This window comes from Hemitrygon akajei, chromosome 18 (assembly GCF_048418815.1).
Source record: "Hemitrygon akajei chromosome 18, sHemAka1.3, whole genome shotgun sequence".
NCBI classification, from domain to species: domain Eukaryota; kingdom Metazoa; phylum Chordata; class Chondrichthyes; order Myliobatiformes; family Dasyatidae; genus Hemitrygon; species Hemitrygon akajei.
This window is the reverse complement of record NC_133141.1, coordinates 3648987-3669538: the sequence shown is the minus strand read 5'-3', so window position 1 is coordinate 3669538 and position 20552 is coordinate 3648987. Positions and strand designations below refer to the sequence as shown.

The 20552-nt window shown below is 39.6% G+C and overlaps 1 protein-coding gene across 1 annotated transcript in view; it reads left to right on the top strand.

Moving 5' to 3' along the window:
• Positions 1-20552, top strand: part of LOC140741032 (sodium channel protein type 4 subunit alpha-like) — a 217281-nt gene that overhangs the window by 176365 nt on the left and 20364 nt on the right. Inside the window, exons 19-24 of the mRNA XM_073070669.1 lie at positions 2480-2596; positions 4443-4597; positions 6389-6562; positions 8383-8505; positions 10360-10644; positions 13606-13659. Of these exons, the coding sequence (XP_072926770.1) occupies positions 2480-2596; positions 4443-4597; positions 6389-6562; positions 8383-8505; positions 10360-10644; positions 13606-13659 (908 nt within the window). The remainder of the gene's footprint in view (positions 1-2479; positions 2597-4442; positions 4598-6388; positions 6563-8382; positions 8506-10359; positions 10645-13605; positions 13660-20552) is intronic.

The following is a 20552-nucleotide window of genomic DNA, read 5'->3' as shown; positions in this document are numbered from 1 at the left end:
GATTCTATTTCAGAAATAAGTCACTGGTCATAAACCTCACAGCAATGTCTTGAGGACAGGAATCTTTCCTTATAATGGAATCATTTGATGGTTATTATAAGGCCACTGTTGAATAAGTTAACCAAAACATGACATGTCTTAACATTGCAGACCCATTCATTTCTACAATTCAAATTATATAATTAGATGTTTGCAGCTGGACTGGTACTGACACAATCTTTTGAGGTGAGATTGACCTTGTAACCAGCCCAGCTAACATATGGCAACTCAAATCTTTTTGGTCATAATAAATATATACTCTAAGCCTATTTTTCAAACTGGCCTGGGTAAGGAATGTCTTGCAAGCTTCAGGAAGCCCTAGGGGTCCACAGCAGATTGCCAGCTAACGTCTTCCCATTTTTGTAAAACCATATAATCTACCCTGTGGAAAGTACGGTCAATTTTTGTTGAAGCCATGAGTGAAATTAGCCTTAAATCACATGGAAAATTGGCAGTCACAAAGTACACCACCTATTTTACGTTACATCTAAATATGGTTCCCTTTGAAGTCAACCCCTACTTTTCATAAATCAGCCACAAAATAATTGAGTAGTGAATCAAAAGATGAAGCAAAAATAAAACATACAAAATTCTTGGTACTACCTAAGCTGGATTGAAATCTGATGGCCTCATAAATCATCTGGCATTCCTACACAAAACACATACTCCTTTGTTGAGTAGTAGTATTGTTCTTGCAAGATCTGTTACCTTTTCTTTATTTACAAGGGGAAATAGCATGAAAACAGACTCCTTATACAAGAAGCAAACCAATTTCTCTCTAATGTTTAATCACAGTAAGGTTCAAAGTAAATTTTATTGTCGAAGTACATATACATCACCATATCCAACCCTGAGATTTATTTTCCTGTGGCCTACTCGGCCAATCTATAGAATAGTACTTTTAACAGGAACAATGAAAGATCAACCAAAGTGCAGAAGGCAACAAACTGTGCAAATGCAAATATAAATAAATAGCAATAAATAACGAGAACGTAAGATAATAAGATAAGGAGTCCTTAAAACTGAGACCATTGGTTGTGGGAACATTTCAATGATGGGGTAACTGTATGTAGTTATCCCCTTTTATTCAAGAACCTGATGGTTGAGGGGTAGTAACTGATCTTGAACCTGGAATTGTGGAACCATGCAGAATTGTCAAATAATTCAGGAAATCAGCAGACTATAAGCTCTTGGAGTGGGATTCCATCTGCCCGAACACGTGATTCCCAGAATTCCATTGCTCCTCATCTTGAATTGAATTGAATTGATTTTATTTCTTACATCCTTCACATACATGAAGAGTAAAAATCTTTATGTTATGTCTCTGTCTAAATGTGCAATGTACAATCATAGTAATTCATAATAGAACAGTCAATGTAACATAGAAATACACTCAAATTGGTCTGATGGCCTGGTGGAAGAAGCTGTCCTGGAGCCTGTTATCCTGGCTTTTATGCTGCGGTACTGCTTCCCGGATGATAGCAGCTGGAATAGATTGTGGTTGGGGTGACTTGGGTCCCCAATGATCCTCCGGGCCCTTTTTACACACCTGTCCTCGTAAATGCCCTGAATCATGGGAAGTTCACAACTACAGATGCGCTGGGCTGTCCGCACCACTCTCTGCAGAGTCCTGCAATTAAGAGAGGTACAGTTCCCATACCAGGCAGTGATGCAGCCAGTCAGGATGCTCTCAACTGTGCCCCTGTAGAAAGTTCTTGGGATTTGGGGGCCCATACCAAACCTCCTTAACCATCTGAGGTGAAAGAGGTTCCATTGGGCCTTTTACACCACACAGCTGGTGTGTACAGGCCCCGTGAGATCCTCAGTGATGTGGAAACCGAGGAACTTAAAGCTGTCCACCCTCTCAACCCCAGATCCATTGATGTCAATAGGGATTAGCCCGTCTCCATTCCTCCTGTAATCCACAACCAGCTCCTTTGTTTTTGTGACATTGAGGGAGAGGTTGTTTTCTTGACACCACTGTGTCAGGGTGATGACTTCGTCTCCGTAGGCTGACTCATTAGTGTTTGAGATGAGGCCAATCAGTGTAGTGTCGTCAGCAAATTTAATTAGCAGATTGGAGCTGTAGGTGGTGACACAGTCATGGGTGTACAGAGAGTAAAGGAGGGGGTTTAGTACACAGCCCTGAGGGGCACCTGTGTTGAGAGACAGAGGGGCAGAGGTGAGGGAGCCCAGTCTTACCACCTGCTGGCGATCTAACAGGAAGTTGAGGATCCAGCTGCACAAGGTAAGGTGAAGGCCGAGGTCTCTGAGCTTCTTGTCGAGCCTGGATGGAACTATGGTATTGAATGCTGAACTGTGGTCCAAGAACAGCATTCTCACACAAGTATCCTTCTTCTCCAGATGTGTAAGGATGGTGTGTAGATCTTTATGTTTATATTACCTTATGTATTGCTTTTTGATTCGGTACAGGTAAAAGTGAACATTGAATCTTCTCAGTGCAGCACTGTAGATCTGAAGCCTGAAGAAGAAGAGGTGGCAGAGGTTATAGAAGAAACTCCTGAATCTGATGAGCCAGTAGAGTGTTTAACAGAAGGTAAAGCTACTTGAAAGAACACTGGGGAGAAGGAGGAAAAGGGGGGAAATGTGGCTGATGCACAACCAAAGGCAAGGAATTTGCAACAGGGTTTACAATATGAGAAGCCGTGACTTTTACATTCTTCATTGTTTATACAAGTTCCAGGGCTGCAACAGCTTATCCCTTGCTGCTCTTCTAATTGCTCATTGAGTTTCAATGTCCTTTCTAAAGGATGGAGAACTGAATTTATATTTTCTATATTTTATGTATTAGAGATGAATTTGAACTATCTCGTGTAATTAATGGCTTGTGAAATGTACTGTATATTCATTTTCACATACTGTACATTTGCTGCACTCTGCCCCATTTCCTATGGTGGAGAGTCTAAGGCCAGAGGACACGGGCTCAGAATAGAGGGGTGTCCTTTTAGAATGGAGATGAGGAGGAATTGCTTAAGTCAGAGACTGGTGAATTCATTGCCACAGGTGGCTGTGGAGACCAAGTCACTGGCTAGATTTAAGGCAGGGGTTGATAGGTTCTTGAGTACTCAGGGCATTAAGGGATATGGGGAGAAGGCAGGAGATTGGGGCTGAGAGGGAAATGGATCAGTCATGATGAAATGGCGGAGCAGACTCGATGGACCAAATGGCCTAATTCTGCTCCTCTGTCTTATGGTGAACAATCTCCCACAAGCATCTAGGCTTGTAGACAAATGATTTTTTGACTTCTAGTTCATTGCCTGTTTGCATCACCTGTCAGCATAGAAATCAATATGTTACTTCTTATGCCATATTGCCAATCAACATGAGACTCTCTGCCCCTCATTGGACTGCACACATTTAGGAGCAACTAATTATAGCAGGTCTGTTCTTATAATCACTTCCACACAAGTGACATAAACCATGAATAGCAAATATCCCACGTAACCCTTGCAACAACGATAATTTACTTGGCACCAAATATTTTTTATTGTCATGAGGTATTTTATTTTTGTAGTGCCACAAAAGTAAAAAGTAAGGAAATGATAGAAATAATCAGTGGGTCAGGTAGCATTACTGGAGAGAGAAGAAGAGTTAACATTTCAGACTGATGACATTTCATCAGAATTATAGAAAGTCAGAGATAGACTCCTAAGCAAATTTTTACTTTTCTGAGGTTACTGAGTCAAACATTTTTGTTTTCAACTGTTGTTTACCTGACTATTTCCATCAAATTTTGTTTTATTGCTGTTTTTCAGCATCTGCATTCTTATTTTTTTGATCAATATAGCTCCATTTTTTATCACCTTGTGCTTTTGTTGTTAGTTTACTCCAGTTGGTATGACATTATTCCATGCTGTTTGATTATGTAAACTAGCCCTCTGTGCATCTGCATGGTGCTTAAAAAATAAATAACCTTATGATGGGTCCTGGAACTGAAATCTTAACTGTTTCTCTCTCCACAGATGCTACTTGACAAGAATTTATATTTAAGATAAATAATGAAGTTGATAATGATAAGTTCTTCCTTTCACAGTATCTACCATATTAATCATGCACACATTATGGTAACTAGCCAGTATTTCCGAAACCTATTTTTCCAAGAGGCTACGTGTTAAATTTTCCAAAGTTTGATACATTTACTAGAGTTGGCCATTCCCAAACCTTCGAACCAGAATGTAATTCATTTGACTAACTTTCTCATGTCCTTTTGATGTCTATCTCTTAAGCATTAAAACATTTGGTGTCAAAAGTCATGATGAAACCTATTGAAAAATATTGTAATTCCTTAATGTTTATCGTTACATCCTAAACCTGTGAAGATGAAATATCATATGTACAGACAGTATGGGAATAACCTATTTGAACCATTGATGCTTGTGCAGGGTGTTTGAGAGTATGTCCCTGTCTGGATATTGATATAAGGAGCGACCGGGGAAAGATGTGGTGGAACTTGAGGAAAACCTGCTTCAAGATTGTCGAACACAATTGGTTTGAAACATTCATTATTTTTATGATCTTGCTCAGCAGTGGTGCTCTGGTATGTTTCAACTCCTTCCCTAAGAATTGATATGCATGTTTAAAAACAGATGTTTAAGCTGCAATTCAGGTTGTTGCCAAATGATATAGACAAAGCATAAAGTCTGTTAGTTTGCTTCTAACTGTTTCATATGATTCCTGATAAATTTAGTCCTCACCTTATGATAGAGGCATTTAAGAGGCTCTAAGATAGGACCATGAATGTGCAGAGAATGGAGGAAATGGGCAATATGTTGGCAGACGAGTTTGCTGTTTAACTAGTTCATCATGGACTGAAGGGCCATGCTGTGCCGTGCTGTTCTATGTTTTATGTTCGCATTTCACAAATGACAGGGACCTTAAGGGCATTGATGTACAGAAAGTCCTTGGTGTGCAAGACCATAATTCATGAAAGTGCCTACAGAGATGGATCATACGGTGAAAAAGGCACTTGCAACACTTCATAGGCTGAGGCAATGAATGGAAGAATCATGACACCAAGATACAGTTACACTGAAGCTGGCATATTGTGAACAGGAGAGAAGCTGTTGCCTTGAATGGAGCACTGTAGTCATTAAGGCGAAATTGGATGTTGCCATTCTCACTGCATATAAGATACTGAGGGGTGACTTCATAGAGATTTATAATATTATGAAGGACATAGATGGGATTGACTGTCAGAATACTTTTCCAAAACTAGAGTACATAGGTTTAAAGTGGGGGTGAGGAGATTTATAGGTGACATAAAGGGCAAGTTTTCTAGATGGGGAAGTTGATGAATGTGATAGAGGCAAACACAATTCAGTTTAAAAGGTATATGGACAACCACTTGAATATGAAAAACACAACGGGTTTAATGCAGGTAAATGACATTACAGTCAGCATAGACAAGGTGGGCTGAATGGATCTTTCTCTGTGCTGAACATTTCTGTAATCTCATTATGCTATGAAAGACTGAAGCTCACCGCCATATTTGCAAGAACAAGGAGTTTAGGATGGTCTTCCCTGTGGCAGGCACAGACCATGAATTCATAAAGAAAAAAATGTACCACTGTCTTTGTATTTTGGTTTAGTAGCACTGTACATAGATGGGTCTGTTAGGATTAGGCTGGACATGGAGATCTATATCAGGCAGACTTGGAAGAGAGGTGATCACCTACCAGCAGTGCAGGGTTTTTGGAGGCTAGAAGCTGCAGTCTCAGAAATGAGAATAAAATCATTATGATGAGGTGGAGTTGTGATGGGGGTTCTTAGAAATGGGAGTGTAAGGAGGCATTGATCAGGGAGGCAGGAGAGTAGGTGTTGGGGGAGGCTACTAACTGTCAGTTGGAATAGTAGCGGAGACTAAACAGTTAAATACATCTTTCAAATACCTGCAGTGTTCCCAGTTAGCACTTCAAAAGGAAGCTTACATGGAAAAAGACACCATCACATATTTGCCTGAAGTAGAAGTCAGTCATAAGGCTGATTGATAGGTGAAGGTGCCTGATCAGGTTTCACTACTGGCACGATTTGACCCGCAACTGGTTGCAAATACAATTTACTCTGAGCTAAATTAATTTTTAATTGCATAGCACTGTACTAACCATCAAATTTCTTGGCAATAATCTGTTAAAGTGCTAACAATTTTAAGTGCCAATACTCCCATAGTTCAGGGGATGCATAGTGCCAGCATTTCCCTGGTGAAGATGAAATGATGACGTAAGCACTCCATGCAGTTTCGACAACATATTATTATTTCGATAAAACTGTGCTAGAATGTCTTAATTTATCTCCTTATGTACAAAGGTCTAAATTCTAAATTTGCTTACAGGCTTTTGAAGACATTTACATAGAAAACAGGAAGATAATTAAGATATTGCTTGAATATGCTGACCAAGTATTTACATATGTATTTGTTGTGGAAATGTTACTCAAGTGGATTGCTTATGGATTTAAGACTTACTTCACCAATGCATGGTGTTGGCTAGACTTTATGATCGTTGATGTAAGTATGGCAAAAAAAATCAAGAAACAATAAATTACAAGACAAAAGAAATATTAAAACCCAAATGAATTTATACAAAAACATTAGCCTTGACATTTAACAATAACTTTGTCTTATTTTAATCGGGTTTGATTACTTTTACAGGTGCTTACCCATACAGACAATATCACAGATCAATTTGGGGTGAATATAGGAGTAACAGTAATGATCAGGAAAATTGATAGACTCTCAACTGTTGCCCAATAATTTGGGTCCTTGCCAAAATCTGGTTACATACAAAAGACCCTGAAACTTATCCCCAGCTAGTAGCACTAAACACACTATTTAAAGCAGCAATACATTGTGTTCCACTTCCGAAATCTGATTCTATTCAAGTCAATGGAATTGAATTTCGGAAGTAGTCTACAATACACTGATAATATTTAATGGTGTATTATAGAGTAACCAAACAAGGATAAAGTTTTAGACATTTGATTCACACTATGGAGTATCCTGAATTGTAGAAAAGATTCATTTTTGTGAGAGATAAGTGTAGGTCATCTGTAACTGAGAGTGCTCAGTAAATGCACTCGTTACACACACACACACACACACACACACACACACACACACACACACACACACACACACACACACACACACACACACACACACACACACACACACACACACACACACACACACACACACACACACACACACACAGCCATGTCATTGTCCTGTACATCAGTGTCTTCCCCAGTATATTCTCATAATGGGTCCTAAACTGAGCTGATGCGCTCGGATTGGCTTCATAGTGCCTTCCCGCCATACACAGTGGAATATTCCAATTCTTTAGTCATAGGGATGTGTAAATGTGTATAATATTGTTTGTATGTTGTATTTAAGGTTGATACTTCTGTTTATTTTGTAATATGATTGTAGTTACATTGTGGGGTGCACCATATTCTAATTCATGTGCAGTCTTGTCTTAACTTTGTGGGTAATTAATGATGGTATGTCTTGGAGCCACATGGGGAGGGAGAGGGAGAGAGAGATTCACACTGGACAAAAATAGTATAGAGCTATTATTGTGTTTTCTGGTAGTTATCTTTTTGTAAATATTGGCAGCTTTCTTTTCACTAATTCCTGTAAGTTTGATTTTTCATGCACTTAATAAATACCCTTGCACTAAATGCTAAGTAACTGCAGCCATTTTTTCCTTTGGTCAAAACTCACGCATCTTGCACCAGCACAAAATATGCCCCAAAATAAAGGCATTATTGATCTTTATTCAAACCACAACAGGAAAATTGATAAGATACTTATTTTGAGGTAAAAATACCATGGCAGTTTGTCAGACTTGTATATGATTGTTATAATTTTCTAAAGAAAACGTTGGCAGAGCACTTTCCAGGATATCCCAAGGAATTCACAGATAATGAATGATGTCAGCAGTGTTTCAGTATGATCTGCCCAGTACTGATAGAAATTATTCTTGCATAGTTGCAATAGGTAAATGGAGCTCAGAATAATAGAGGGCTGTGGGTAACCCTGGGTAATTTCTAAAGTAAGTACATGTTTGGCACAGCATTGTGGGCTGAAGGGCCTGTATTGTGTTATAAGTTTTCTATGTTTCTAATTCTTTTACATGATATATTTCAGTACAAGGGATAATACTTACTATATTCAGTGAAATATTAATGAAATGCCTACAAGTAAAGTTTCATTTGATATCCAGAGGTCTTCTTTCAATATTATTTTGTGAAAGTTACAAATTAATTGTATGTTGTACAGACTTTAAGGATAACTTCTAATTTCTTTCTCTTACAACACTTAAGGTGTCTTTGATTAGCTTGACAGCAAAGATCCTTGGCTATGATGAATTAGGACCCATCAAGTCTCTCCGGACTCTAAGAGCCCTGAGACCCCTAAGAGCCCTGTCTCGGTTTGAGGGCATGCGGGTAAGTTGATCACAATTCTATTCAAGCAACATTTTTTATTCAGCATTTCTGCAATATCTTCCCTGTTTTGCTTCACATTATTTGGAAAGAAACAGTGGATAATGCTAAACCAAACTGTGATGGACCTTTTATAGTATTTACTGCTTAAAAACTTCTAAATAGGAAGTCCATTTCAAGAGTAATCCTAATTCTTTATATAGCTTTTTCGTCAAACGTTGTGCTGGTAGACTGCAGGTGATGGTAAGTTTCATTTTTGATGCCTTCCTTTATTGTGAGGTGATTCCTGAGATATATAAAACTTTTTTCCATAGTTTGACTGAGGCTCTTGATTTTCAGAGGCTGTAGTTGTACACTTGTTCGATGACTCTTAAATTCCATCTTTTTGTATAAGTCAATAGAAGAGTCAATAATGACCTGGAGCTCAGTCTCCAAACAGTCACTCATTCAATAATTGATAATTGTACTTGGGGTGATCTTTGCTCTGGGGTGAAGACGTGAGATTGAGCAGTTTCACACTTAATGAATGCTACTCTGGCAGGAAGCTCATTGAAGGGAAGGGGCAGAATTGTAGCAAGGAAGTTGGGATGGATGAAGTGACAGGTATCACTATGCTAAATGGACAGGGGTAAAGGTTCTGTGGAAGCTTAGAGGGCAGAAGAGGGCAAATGATGTTAAAGTTGACAGCAAAATATCTTATGAGGAAATAATAAGATTTATAGAGACAAAGAATGAGCCTGGAAACAGAAAACATGGCAAATTTGGCAAGGGTTTGCCATGGTCAGGCAATGTGCAGACTGGTCAGTGCTGATGGGAGAATTCCCATTCACGTATGGCACCAGTCACTGCCCACAACTCCCAGTGAATCAGGTGCTGTCATTATCTATACTAGTGTCTACTGTCCAAGAAAGAAGGTAATCAGTTGAAATCTAAATATCCAAAGATTCTTGGAGATGTAGATTTTTCACATGCTGCCTGGGTGAAAAGCAGTTGGTCAGTCAGCGTCAAAACTGCCCTTCCCATTTACAACCATTAAATGAAAATAAAAAGGGGATTCTTATTTATCATAAATAGCCAATCAAAAACATTCAGCAAAAAGCTGCAAGTGTTCCCAAATGTGCCTTAGGATTATAAAAATAAATTGAAACATCATGGGTATATAATCTTTCTTAAATTGTTATCAAAAGAAAACAATTCAAGACACAGGAATCATTCTCAGTGGAATAGAATTCAGAACCAAAGAAATAACATTTACTCAAGTCAGACAAACTAATATACACAGCTCAGGATGTCATATTATACAAAGAGTTTAGAAGTACTGGTCTATGAAGATTTATAAATAATACAAACAAAGAGATTATTAACACCAAGAGATGCTGAGATTAATTTTGCCTGAAGAAGGAGTGCAAGAGGGATCTGATGAAGTTCTTTAAAATTAAGTTCTGTTTTGATAAGATATAAGAGATGCAGGGGAAATGCTTCCATTGGTGAGGCTTTGAAAACCAGAAGTGATAAATATGACATAGTCACCGATGAATTCAATGAGAAATTCAGGAGTAACTTGTTTATACAAAATTTGGTTAGAATGTGTAGCTAATAACCATGTGGAGAAGTGAGGTGAATAATGCAGATGAATGTAAGGAAAAACTAGGTAAGCGCCCCTAGGAGAAATGAAATGTTGATTAGATGAAATGAATTAAATGTGGATCACTTAAAAATGTTGGCCTGTTTCTCTGATGTAAATATTATGTAATACCATGCAATAGGAAAATAGCAAGCAAGCCTCTTCATGAATGTACATCTGGGTTGGCATACTTTGTAAACTGTGGTGCTTACTGTTTGCATTTATTTTTATAGGTGGTTGTCAATGCATTGGTTGGCGCTATCCCATCCATCATGAACGTTCTGTTAGTTTGTCTTATCTTCTGGCTGATTTTCAGTATAATGGGAGTGAATTTGTTTGCTGGAAAGTTTTTCAAGTGTATAAATACCACAGATTCTGAACCCTTTCTCATTGAAGAAATAAATAACAAAACCGATTGTGAAAATTACATTTCAATGATGCCCGATGAAGTACGATGGGTCAATTTGAAGGTCAACTTTGACAATGTTGGTCAAGGGTATTTATCCTTACTACAGGTGGTAAGTGAAAATACACATTCACTTATTTGAACAATTGTACAAGCAGGGTGGTAGTTTGGCCTCAGTGTCTTCAATGAAAAGCATACAGAAGTAAAACTAACATTCATGCTTCCTGTCATTTCTTGAGAAACACTTTTGTGTGAAAACAGAGTGAACAGTGGATCTTTTCTTGAGAAAAATCCTGCCAAGCTTTATTATCTTGAGTCTAAACTTCAATTAGTAATATTGCCTATTTGATTAGTAACATAATTTCAGATATATTCTAAAATCCTTATTCAACAAGTGCAATATATTGGCGTTCGATTCACTATCAAAAATGACTCTCAATTAAAGTTGTAAGGACATCATTTATTTTGAAACCAACAATCAATAATTCTGTTATTGTGAACTTACAGTATTACCACTACTGTTGAGCAGAATTCTTCTCAGGCTTCTAACTGGGTACTGGTATGATCTTAACTGACATTTTGATGACAAAATCTGGCATCTTCAGCAGGGATGATGCCTGGCCATGGCTAATCCAGTAGTATTTATACCCCCATTGTCTGTCCCTCCTGATTGGTTAGTCTTCATCCAATCAGGTTTCCACTGTCCCACCTTGTTTACAATCGATTTCCAGTTCTTACTTAGAGCGAGACCTTCCTCTTTGTTAAAAGTCTTTTTCTGTAATTTTATTTCAATGGCTTCCTTCATCAGACAGTCCCAAAAGCCAATGCCGTGGCACAGTAGTTTTGTGCCAAAGTCAGTCCATGGCCATTGTGAATGCAGTGTTCTGCTACTGTCAATTTCTCTGGGCAACCCAAACGGATACACCTGTGATCCTTGATGTGGGTTTCCATTATGTGCCCTATCTAGTTGATTCCATGCTGCTTCGCCAGCTGTAAATGCCAGCTGTCATAAGTCCCAGGTCATCTTTGACCCGCATAAGCTGTGATTTAAGCTTCCTGATGGGTTTGTGGATGACATTAATCCAGTATTCCGTCAGGACCCTGGTAATCCTTCCAGGAACTATGGAAATGTATAAGGAAGACCTGCAGTAGCGATGGGTTCCTCCTCGTTGTTAGGTTTTCCTAATTTTGTAAGATACATTGAAGGATCTGTGAGATTTTCTTGTGAATGTAGTGTTACAAAGTCCACTGCCTACATTTCTAATTGCAATTGATTACATAACTACACCAATACAAATTCTGCCATGATATATTGTGGGCACCATGGTAGTGTAGTGGTTAGTGCGACGCTATTACAGTTCGGAACACTTGGAGTTCAAGTCTGGCATCTTCTGTAAGGATATGTACAGTATGTCCTTCCTGCGGAATGTTCTGCTTTCCTCCACAATCTGAAGACGTACTGGTTAGTAGGTTAATTGGTCATTGCAATTTATCACGTGATTAGGCTAGGGTTAAATCAGGGGTTGCTGGTGGCATGGCTTGAAGGGCCAAATAGCCTATTCTGCATTATATCTCTAAATAAATAAGTAAGCACTTGGGTGCCTCTGTTTAGTATCTCCAATCTCTCCAGTTTGCATTTGGGCATAGAATTAATTTGGCACCTGAAAAGGCGTGTTAATTTGTTGATATGAAGTGAGCCAATAGGTGAGGCCTCAGGCCAGAGCACAGCATACAAGGAACATCTGGTAGATCTGGTTCCGGGTACATGTATTGCAATGGAAAGGGTCTGGCATGAGATTTTGAGTCAAAGATCAGGTCAGACTGTAAGGGGTTAAGTAGGAATTAGTCAAGATGAGGATAACCTAAAAAGAATCATTAGAATTGGGGATATAGCAAATTGTCCATTTGACTGTGCCCTCCAGTCTAAACCAACTACCCAAAAGTCCTAGATCGGAGAACCAAAACAAATGAATCAATGGATGTCACCTTTAGAGTTAAGTTGCAAGCAAGCCAAGCCTGGTGGATGGAACCAACTTAAATGTGATAGAAGAATTGAAACATTTTTAGGAAGTGCAAAGATTTACACTTTAAATAACAAATGTGTCCTTTAATAATTTAATAAATATTAGTTTAATCATGCTTCTGTGCAGGAACCACTGTGTATTGATAGAAAAATGCAGAAATAGGAGTAAAAATTGCTGGAAACAAGTTGCAACAACGGGGGAAGCAGACTGATAGTCTCAAAGGAAACTCTTTCATCTACTCGTCCAATAAATCGTTGTCAGAATTTTGTTCAAAACTGCATCTAAGCATATGTATCTTGAGTAAACAGTGGCAAAAAGGATTTTAGAAAACTAATTTATTAAAAACAACTAATCAAAAAGATGAAGAGAACAGTTTTAGTTTCCAGGAACAACTGTTATTCCTAGTGTCTGCTTAGAAATGATGGAAGCACAGTTACTGATAGCAAACTAAGCAAGAAATACAGTTTAAAAGTTCAAAGTAAATATCAAAGTACATATATGTCACTATATACTGTACAACCCTGAGGTTCATTTTCTTGCGATTTAAATGGTGCCAACAGTTATTAATTATAAAGTTACCAGTAAAGCCACATAATAATGTGACATTAACGTTCTGATAACACACATGGAATGAAATTGGAAAAAAGGTGTTTTAAAGGAAGAATACAAAGGAACAAATAAATATATTTTAGACTAGATGGCTTCAACTGAAGGTCTGGAACTGTAGGCCTCAGATTCCACAATGCAGCCACAAATCCATTTAATCTGTACTCCTCTATCTTGTTATAGGCTTCTTTTGTTCTTATTAATTTCCAAATACAGTATTTCTTTGATTTATTTTTATCTGCATTCCAAATAATTGTAAACATCATGTGGACTTAACAATATACATCAATTTGCCACATTATACAGGGCATTCTAATTGAATGTGGAGATCAATTATATTTTAAAGTAACTATTTAGAAGTAGTATTAAAATTGATTAATCACGTGAAAGAAAATGTTTTCTAGCTAATGTTGTTCGTGGTCTCTTAACTTTGTTCCCAAAAGGCAACGTTTAAAGGATGGATGGACATAATGTATGCAGCTGTTGACTCCCGTGAGGTGAGTAGATGCTCTCAGTTAAAACCATTCATTTGAAATATTCATTAGCTTAAACAAATTTGGTATTTAATTGTGCTTAGATGGTCTTAATGGCATCAACCTCACACATTAAAGGTAATGTGCGGAAGTATGGTGGCTTTCGTGCCGCACCCTTTCTTATACTCTCCATGTGTTTCTGTATTGTTAATGGACTTTAACTGACTTCCTTTGACAAATGCATTTGCCAAGAAGCAAAATATTATCTTTAAATCCTAAAGCTGTAAATATTGGAATATCAATTCACTAATGTATATCGTTTTGTTAAATTTTCACAGTATTGCCTTCAGGATAGTTGTGACTAATAAGTTGATATAATTTCTAGATGTTATTTGCCCATCTGTAATTTTCTACAAATTATTCAAAATTGAACTGTTGATTGGTGACTATCCAAAGAATCACTAGGATGTTTGGGGTATTTCCTAGATGTAGAAGTGATATCAAGTCCAATTCCAAAACCCCACAAAATCTAAATCAGATTCTGGGTCATTTCACTCAGATGAGTGTTGTGTAATTTGTTAACTTTGAGATGAGGCCATGTCCAGGATGGTGGGAATCCTTAGTAATGGATGCCGCCTTTCTGAGGCACCGCTCCTTGAAGACTTCAGAGGCCTGTGCCCATGATGGAGCTGACTGTTTACACCTCTCTGCTGTATACTTCGATCCTGTGCAGTAGCCATCCTGCGCCCCCCCCCCCCCATACCAGACAATGATGTAGCCAGTTAGAATGCTCTCCACAGTACATCTGTAGAAGTTTTCGAGTGTTTTAGATGATAAACCAAATCTCCTCAAACTCCCAATGAAATATAGCCGCTGTCTTGCCTTCTTTCTAGCTGCAGCAATATGCAACTTTGTGATCAGTTGGGCTAACAAGGACCGGTGGTTGCTATTGCAAAGCAGGACTTACTGTGGATAAATAAGGGGAGAGAGAAAAAATCTTCAGAAGCTATGTGCAGGCAAGCTACAGCTGAGGGTAGCAATCAATTAATTTGTTTGTTGGCTGAGGAAGGCGGGAGACTGATGCCTCCATGGAATGGAGAGTAGCCTTTAAAAGGCAAGTGGTTGGGAGGATTGAAAGGACCTTGTGAAAATGAAGGTTTGGACTTAGGACTGTTGAATAATTGGGATAATTAGAAGGGTAGGTGGATCAGAATCTCCAGACCTAGAACTTGGGAGAAATGATTATCAGTGGCTATGTGAAGCTGATGTAGTGAAGAAACCCAGATGATGAAGTGACCAAAGAACTTACCTTAAACGATTCATTGCTGTGATGTGAAGACCTACTTCTCTGTCAAGCGTCTGAATTTGGTTGCAAACTGGACACATGGAGATTGCACCCAGATGTGCTGGTCAGCATAGGGTGACACGATTGTGCAGCCAGTAGAACTGAGCTCCAGAGGCTCGGGTTCAATCCTCATCTCGGAGGCTGTCTGTGTGGCGTTTACATGTCCCCTGGGTTTCCTCTGGGTGCTCCAGTTCCCGATCACATCCTAGGGGAGTTAGTAGGTTAATTAGTCACTGCAAATTACTCCAAAGTGTGCGAGTAAATAGTAGAATCTGGGGAGAGTTGATGGGAAAGTGGAGAGAATGAAGTGGTAATAGTCCTGACGAAGGGTCTCGGCCCAAAACGTCGACAACGCTTCTCCCTATAGATGCTGCCTGGCCTGCTGCATTCCACCAGTATTTTGTGTGTGTTGCTTGAAGTGGTAATAGTGTAGGGTTTGTGTAATTGGGCACTTGTGATTGACTGAATGGCTTTTTTCTCTGCTGTTTGACTCTCAGATTTCTATTGAGACTCAGGAGTGATACAAAACAATCTAGAAATCGCTGTTACTGGGAATCATGCCAGGAAAAGTCAATCACATGACATTGAGAAAAAAGTGCTATGTAATTGAATTTCCTGGCAAGTCTCCGTTCTGTGAAGAAGTGGAGAGAAGCAGTATTCCAAAGTATGGTCCAGGAGTTAAACACTCCTGCTGGACTATCTTGCTTTCAAATAAACATTGTGTGGGAGGTTTAGCATTGTCAGGTACTCACAATTATTTTCTTTGTCAACTCATAGTTGATGCCATCTTCAGATGTACAAGAATTGGCTATACAGTATTTTATAAATACGTTTCTTCCTATTTCTCTTGAATTATTATGCCTGCCACTTCCATTTTTGTATTTCTTTCACTTCTGCTTCATGTAATCACAATGCTTAGCATGTGGTTGTATTTATTCCCATTTTGTTCTTTCCTTAAAAATAACAACAAAGTCATTTATTGAAAATTAGGAAGTAACATAAAAAATAGGAAGTTTGGGCAAATCCTTCTGTGCACTTTTATTTTCATTTGATCATGGTGGGCTAATCAGTAAAGACCTTGAAATTCTCCTATTCAAACCTGTTGCACTTTACAATCAACATTCGCTGGAGGCACAACTCCTAGTAATTTTAATATGGTTCACAGTCTTGCAAAGTTTTGTAAGTTGATTATGGTTAATGTAAGCAAATGACAATCACAGAATATAGAAGATTAATGCAAGAATAAATACAAAACTAAAACCAGAAAGTACTGGAGGTGTTCTGTGTGTCAGACTGCAGATGTGGAGTAAGAAAACATAGAAAAACTTTAATTGGAACATCAACCTCTTATCATCGGGCCAAAACATTTAATCTGCTTCTGTTCTCCACAGATACTGCTTTATCTGACTCCAGCACACCCTATTTCTTTTTCTTTCCAGTTTCTGACACCTGCTCCTTTTATACTTTATAACTTTTATTTGGACAGTTTTACCAGTTAAATTGCAGAGTCATGTCCCAGACACACTGAAATTTGTAAATATTGTTTTAGAAAACTGTGGGTTGTGAATGCTACATATTCTGGGAATATCTGAGAAAGTGGGGACCCAAACAAAAAGGAATACAATGGTGACAGTTAAAGTGGGTGGGAATCATTTAGGGGAGGTGTGAGGGCAACTCTTTCAAAGAATGGTCAACAATGGAGAATAAAGGAGCTCTTCTGCACCTTTCCAAGTGATGTAATGCAGTAGAAATATGATCTTTGTTGCATATCACTTGCATATCACATATTATTCATCTTTAATTGAGTAACACTGAAAGAAGATAGGAAATTACTTCCTGGAATTTTCAGTTTGAGTCCCTGTAAACTCTGGACAATGTTTAATTATTAGCTTGGGTGATGTTTAATTATACCTCATTTTGAAAGTGGCAGTGATAGCTTGGCAATCTGTGGTCCATTTCCATTATATTCAACAAAAAAGTGTAAAAGTGGAGACAAGACCTCACTAGTGCAGAAAATTCACCAAAGATGCAAGGAATTCTCAATCATAAGTGTGAGAACTACAAAGAGTAAGCAGTGAGGCTGCAGGCAGCTAAGAATGTAGTGTGTCAGATAGTCTTTTAAACAGTCTGGTTTCGGGAGAAATAGAGTCATACAGCATCAAAACAGGACCTTTGGCCTAATTGCCCATCTGAACTAGTCCTATTTTCCTACATTTGGCCTATATCATTCTAAATTCTTCCTATCCATGTACGTGTCTGAATGTCTTTTAAATGGTGTTAATGTTCACAACTACTTCCTCAGGCAACTCATTCCACATATGGACTTCCTCTGGGTGAAGAAGTTGCCCTTCAGGTCTCTTTTTAAATCTTTCACCTCTCACCTTAACCCATGTCCTATCGCTCTTGATACCCCAACCTGGGGAAAAGAATGTGGCATTCACCCGAAGGCTTAGTAAAAATGTTTGTTCTGGGTGTAATCAAGAACTGTTGTTGCTTTTTAGTTCAATTAGTTGGACACAAAATTTGTGTGCATTTCACAGTAGTTGGGATGTTGTGCACTACAACAATGTCTGTGTCACTACAGAAAATCCCAGCAGTCTGTCTTATCTTCGTACCAGGTGCCGAGGTTGGCAGGTGTTGGGAGCAGGTCATACACTGCTCTATACAGAAAAGAAATGCGGAGCGGTTCCATCTGCCACAGGACATTCCAAGATAGATGTCATTGTTCAACACTTTCCCACCAGGTCCAAGCCCCTTGTTTGGTCAGGCTAGCTGCTTTAGCTAACTTCTTCTCCTCTTCTACCTCTCATATTTCATGCGTTACAAGCTCACGGCGCTCCTTACCTGTAGAAGATGACCACCACTTGTGGGTTGTCCATCCAAGTCCCTGGCGGCCTAGCTGGGTAGCCCCAACCGTCTCCTGGTGCTTCAATCTAGACTCTGCCTCTCAACTGCTGACTGGGCTGACCACTTCCTGCCTGATCTTACATCCGGCTGGGTGTTCTTGATGACAGGGTCTTTTGAGTCTCGATGCATCAAGAATGATCTTACCTTGGCTACCTTGACCTCTTCAACAAGGGATTGCACTGGGATGGTAAGCTTTGTCTGGCTACAATGGATTGCAATATTAATGAGGCTGCTTGATACTCCAAGCCACTTCTTCACATACTTGTTGATCTTCCGTTCCATTGCCTCAACATGGGACATTGCCACTTCATAGACAGTTAGTGGCCACATTATCCGTGGCATCAGTCCATACTGCAAGCACCACAACTTCAACTTGCCAGGCAAGCCACACTTGTCGACAGACATTGGACCTCTGCTGATCTGTTCTCCTGTCTCTTGAACCCCCTTGGTGTCTCTCAGCTACTCTGTGTACCATCACCCGAGGCTCTTAACTGGTTGGTCCTGAATGGATGGAATCTCCTATCCACAAAGGGTGAAATGAAAGTCAACCAGCTTTCCTCTCCTAAGAGCAAGGCTCCTTGACTTCTTGATCTTGAACTTCATTCTTCCCCAATCCATTAGCTCCTCGAGTCTAGATAGTACACTTCCCACTGCCTCCATGCTAGGACACAAAAGGGTGAGATCGTCCATGAATGCTCGTATTGGTGGCAACTCCCCTCCGCCATCAAGTGTGACACCTGGTCCCACTGATTCTGCAGCCCTCACAATGACCTCCATGGCTAACACAAAAAGGATGTCTGAAATCGCACATCCCATTGGGATACCAATGTCCAAGCTCTGCCACCTAGTTGTAAACTGCTGAGTGGAAAACCTCATCCGGAAATCATTGTAGTACTGCATTAGGAAGTTCCTCACCTTAGCAGGAATCCATAGGAATTCCATTGGAAAGTCAATCAGGGCATGGGGAACAGAACCATACGCATTTGCAAGATCAAGCCAAACTACAGCCAGATTTCTTCTCAACCTTTTCGACTCCTGGATGGTATGCCATATCATACTAGTATGTTCAAGGCATCCCGGGAAGCCTGGTATTCCTGCCTTCTGCACAGATGTATTTACCAATCCATTCTCTATCACAAATGAAGATATTCTTTCTGCTCGAATGCCAAACATAATCTTCCCCTCTACATTCAGGAGTGAAATTGGTCAGAACTGATTCAATGTAATAGAAATCTCTTCCTTTGGGATGTGTACTCCTTCAGCCTCACTCCATGACAAAGGAACAACACCTTGTCTCCACACCACCTTTAACAATCTCCACAAGTATTTCCTCAGCTCTTCACACTTCTTGAACACCGTATACGGCACTCCATTAGGTCCTGGCACTGAACCTGACCTTGCCTTTCTGATGAACTGTTTGACTCCTATCAGTTCGGGTTCTGACAGATTGAACTTCACTCCTGGCTCGGTAGGCTTCACAAGCCCAGGAATATCAGGCAAAGGAGCCTCCCGCTGTTCGTTAGAGTAAGTGCTTGCCAGGTGATCCTCAAGTTCTTGTTGAGAGATGTTAAGCTGCCCGCTCTTATTTTGTTCAAACAATCTCTTTGTGAACTGGTGACGGTTCTCAAAGAATGCCTTTCTTGCCTTCTCTCTCTTCTTTCTCTTTTTACGCTGTGACTCTGCACGACAGAGTGATGCTAACTTTATTCGAAACTGCTCTCGGAGATCAGCAAGTCCTGGCTTGTCACCCTCACTTGTTACCTTCCACCTCTGTCTCAACGATCTAAGCTCTCTCCTCAACCTACTAATCTCCTTCTGGGTGCCTGCTTGGTTGCTGTGTAGGCTTTGTGTTCTTCAACTCAACTAAACCAAACCTGTACTTTCCAACATTATAAATCATATCGCCCATCACTTCCAACTTTCTCTTTGATGTTCCTCTGAGAGTGTTCTCCAACATCACAATGATATCCTCATCAAACACACGCCAAGCCTTCTCATCTGCCAGTCCTGGCCACTTGACCTTCCTCTTCTTCTCTACCACCTCACCACCACCATCATGCGAAGGATCTACCTGGGTACTGTGGTCTGCAACCTGACCTGGGTTATCTCTTGTCTGACCTGGAGTATGATGCCTCTCTCCAGAGTGAATCGCTGTGGCTTGTGTATCAGTGGTTGAAAAGACCACATCTTCTGTGCTTGGTGAAGTAATTTCATCTTCATCCACTGGGATGGAATAGCACTTCAACTTTGCTTGATGGACTCATAAACCTTTAATGCTGGAAAACGCTCTCCCACACCAACACATTGGACACTCAGAGCCTCTTATCCTAGCTCTTGATTGTAGTTGTTCCCTGTAATTAACTGGGAATTACAAGAGGAGAGGAGAAATCTTTCCTCAGCAGCTGGCAAATCTTTCAAATTCTATCAACGGGAGGTCTATGAAGACTCACTGATTGGTCTTAAGTAGATAGACTTCTGGATTTTAGAGGGACCAAGTGATCATAACGTCATTGGTTTCAACTTGATCATGGATAAAGATAGATCTGGTCCTCCGGTTGAAGTTCTAAACTGGAAAAAGGCCAAATTTGAAGAAATGAGAACGGATCTAAAAAGCGTAGATTGGGACAGGTTGTTCTCTGGCAAGGATGTGATTGGTAAGTGGAAG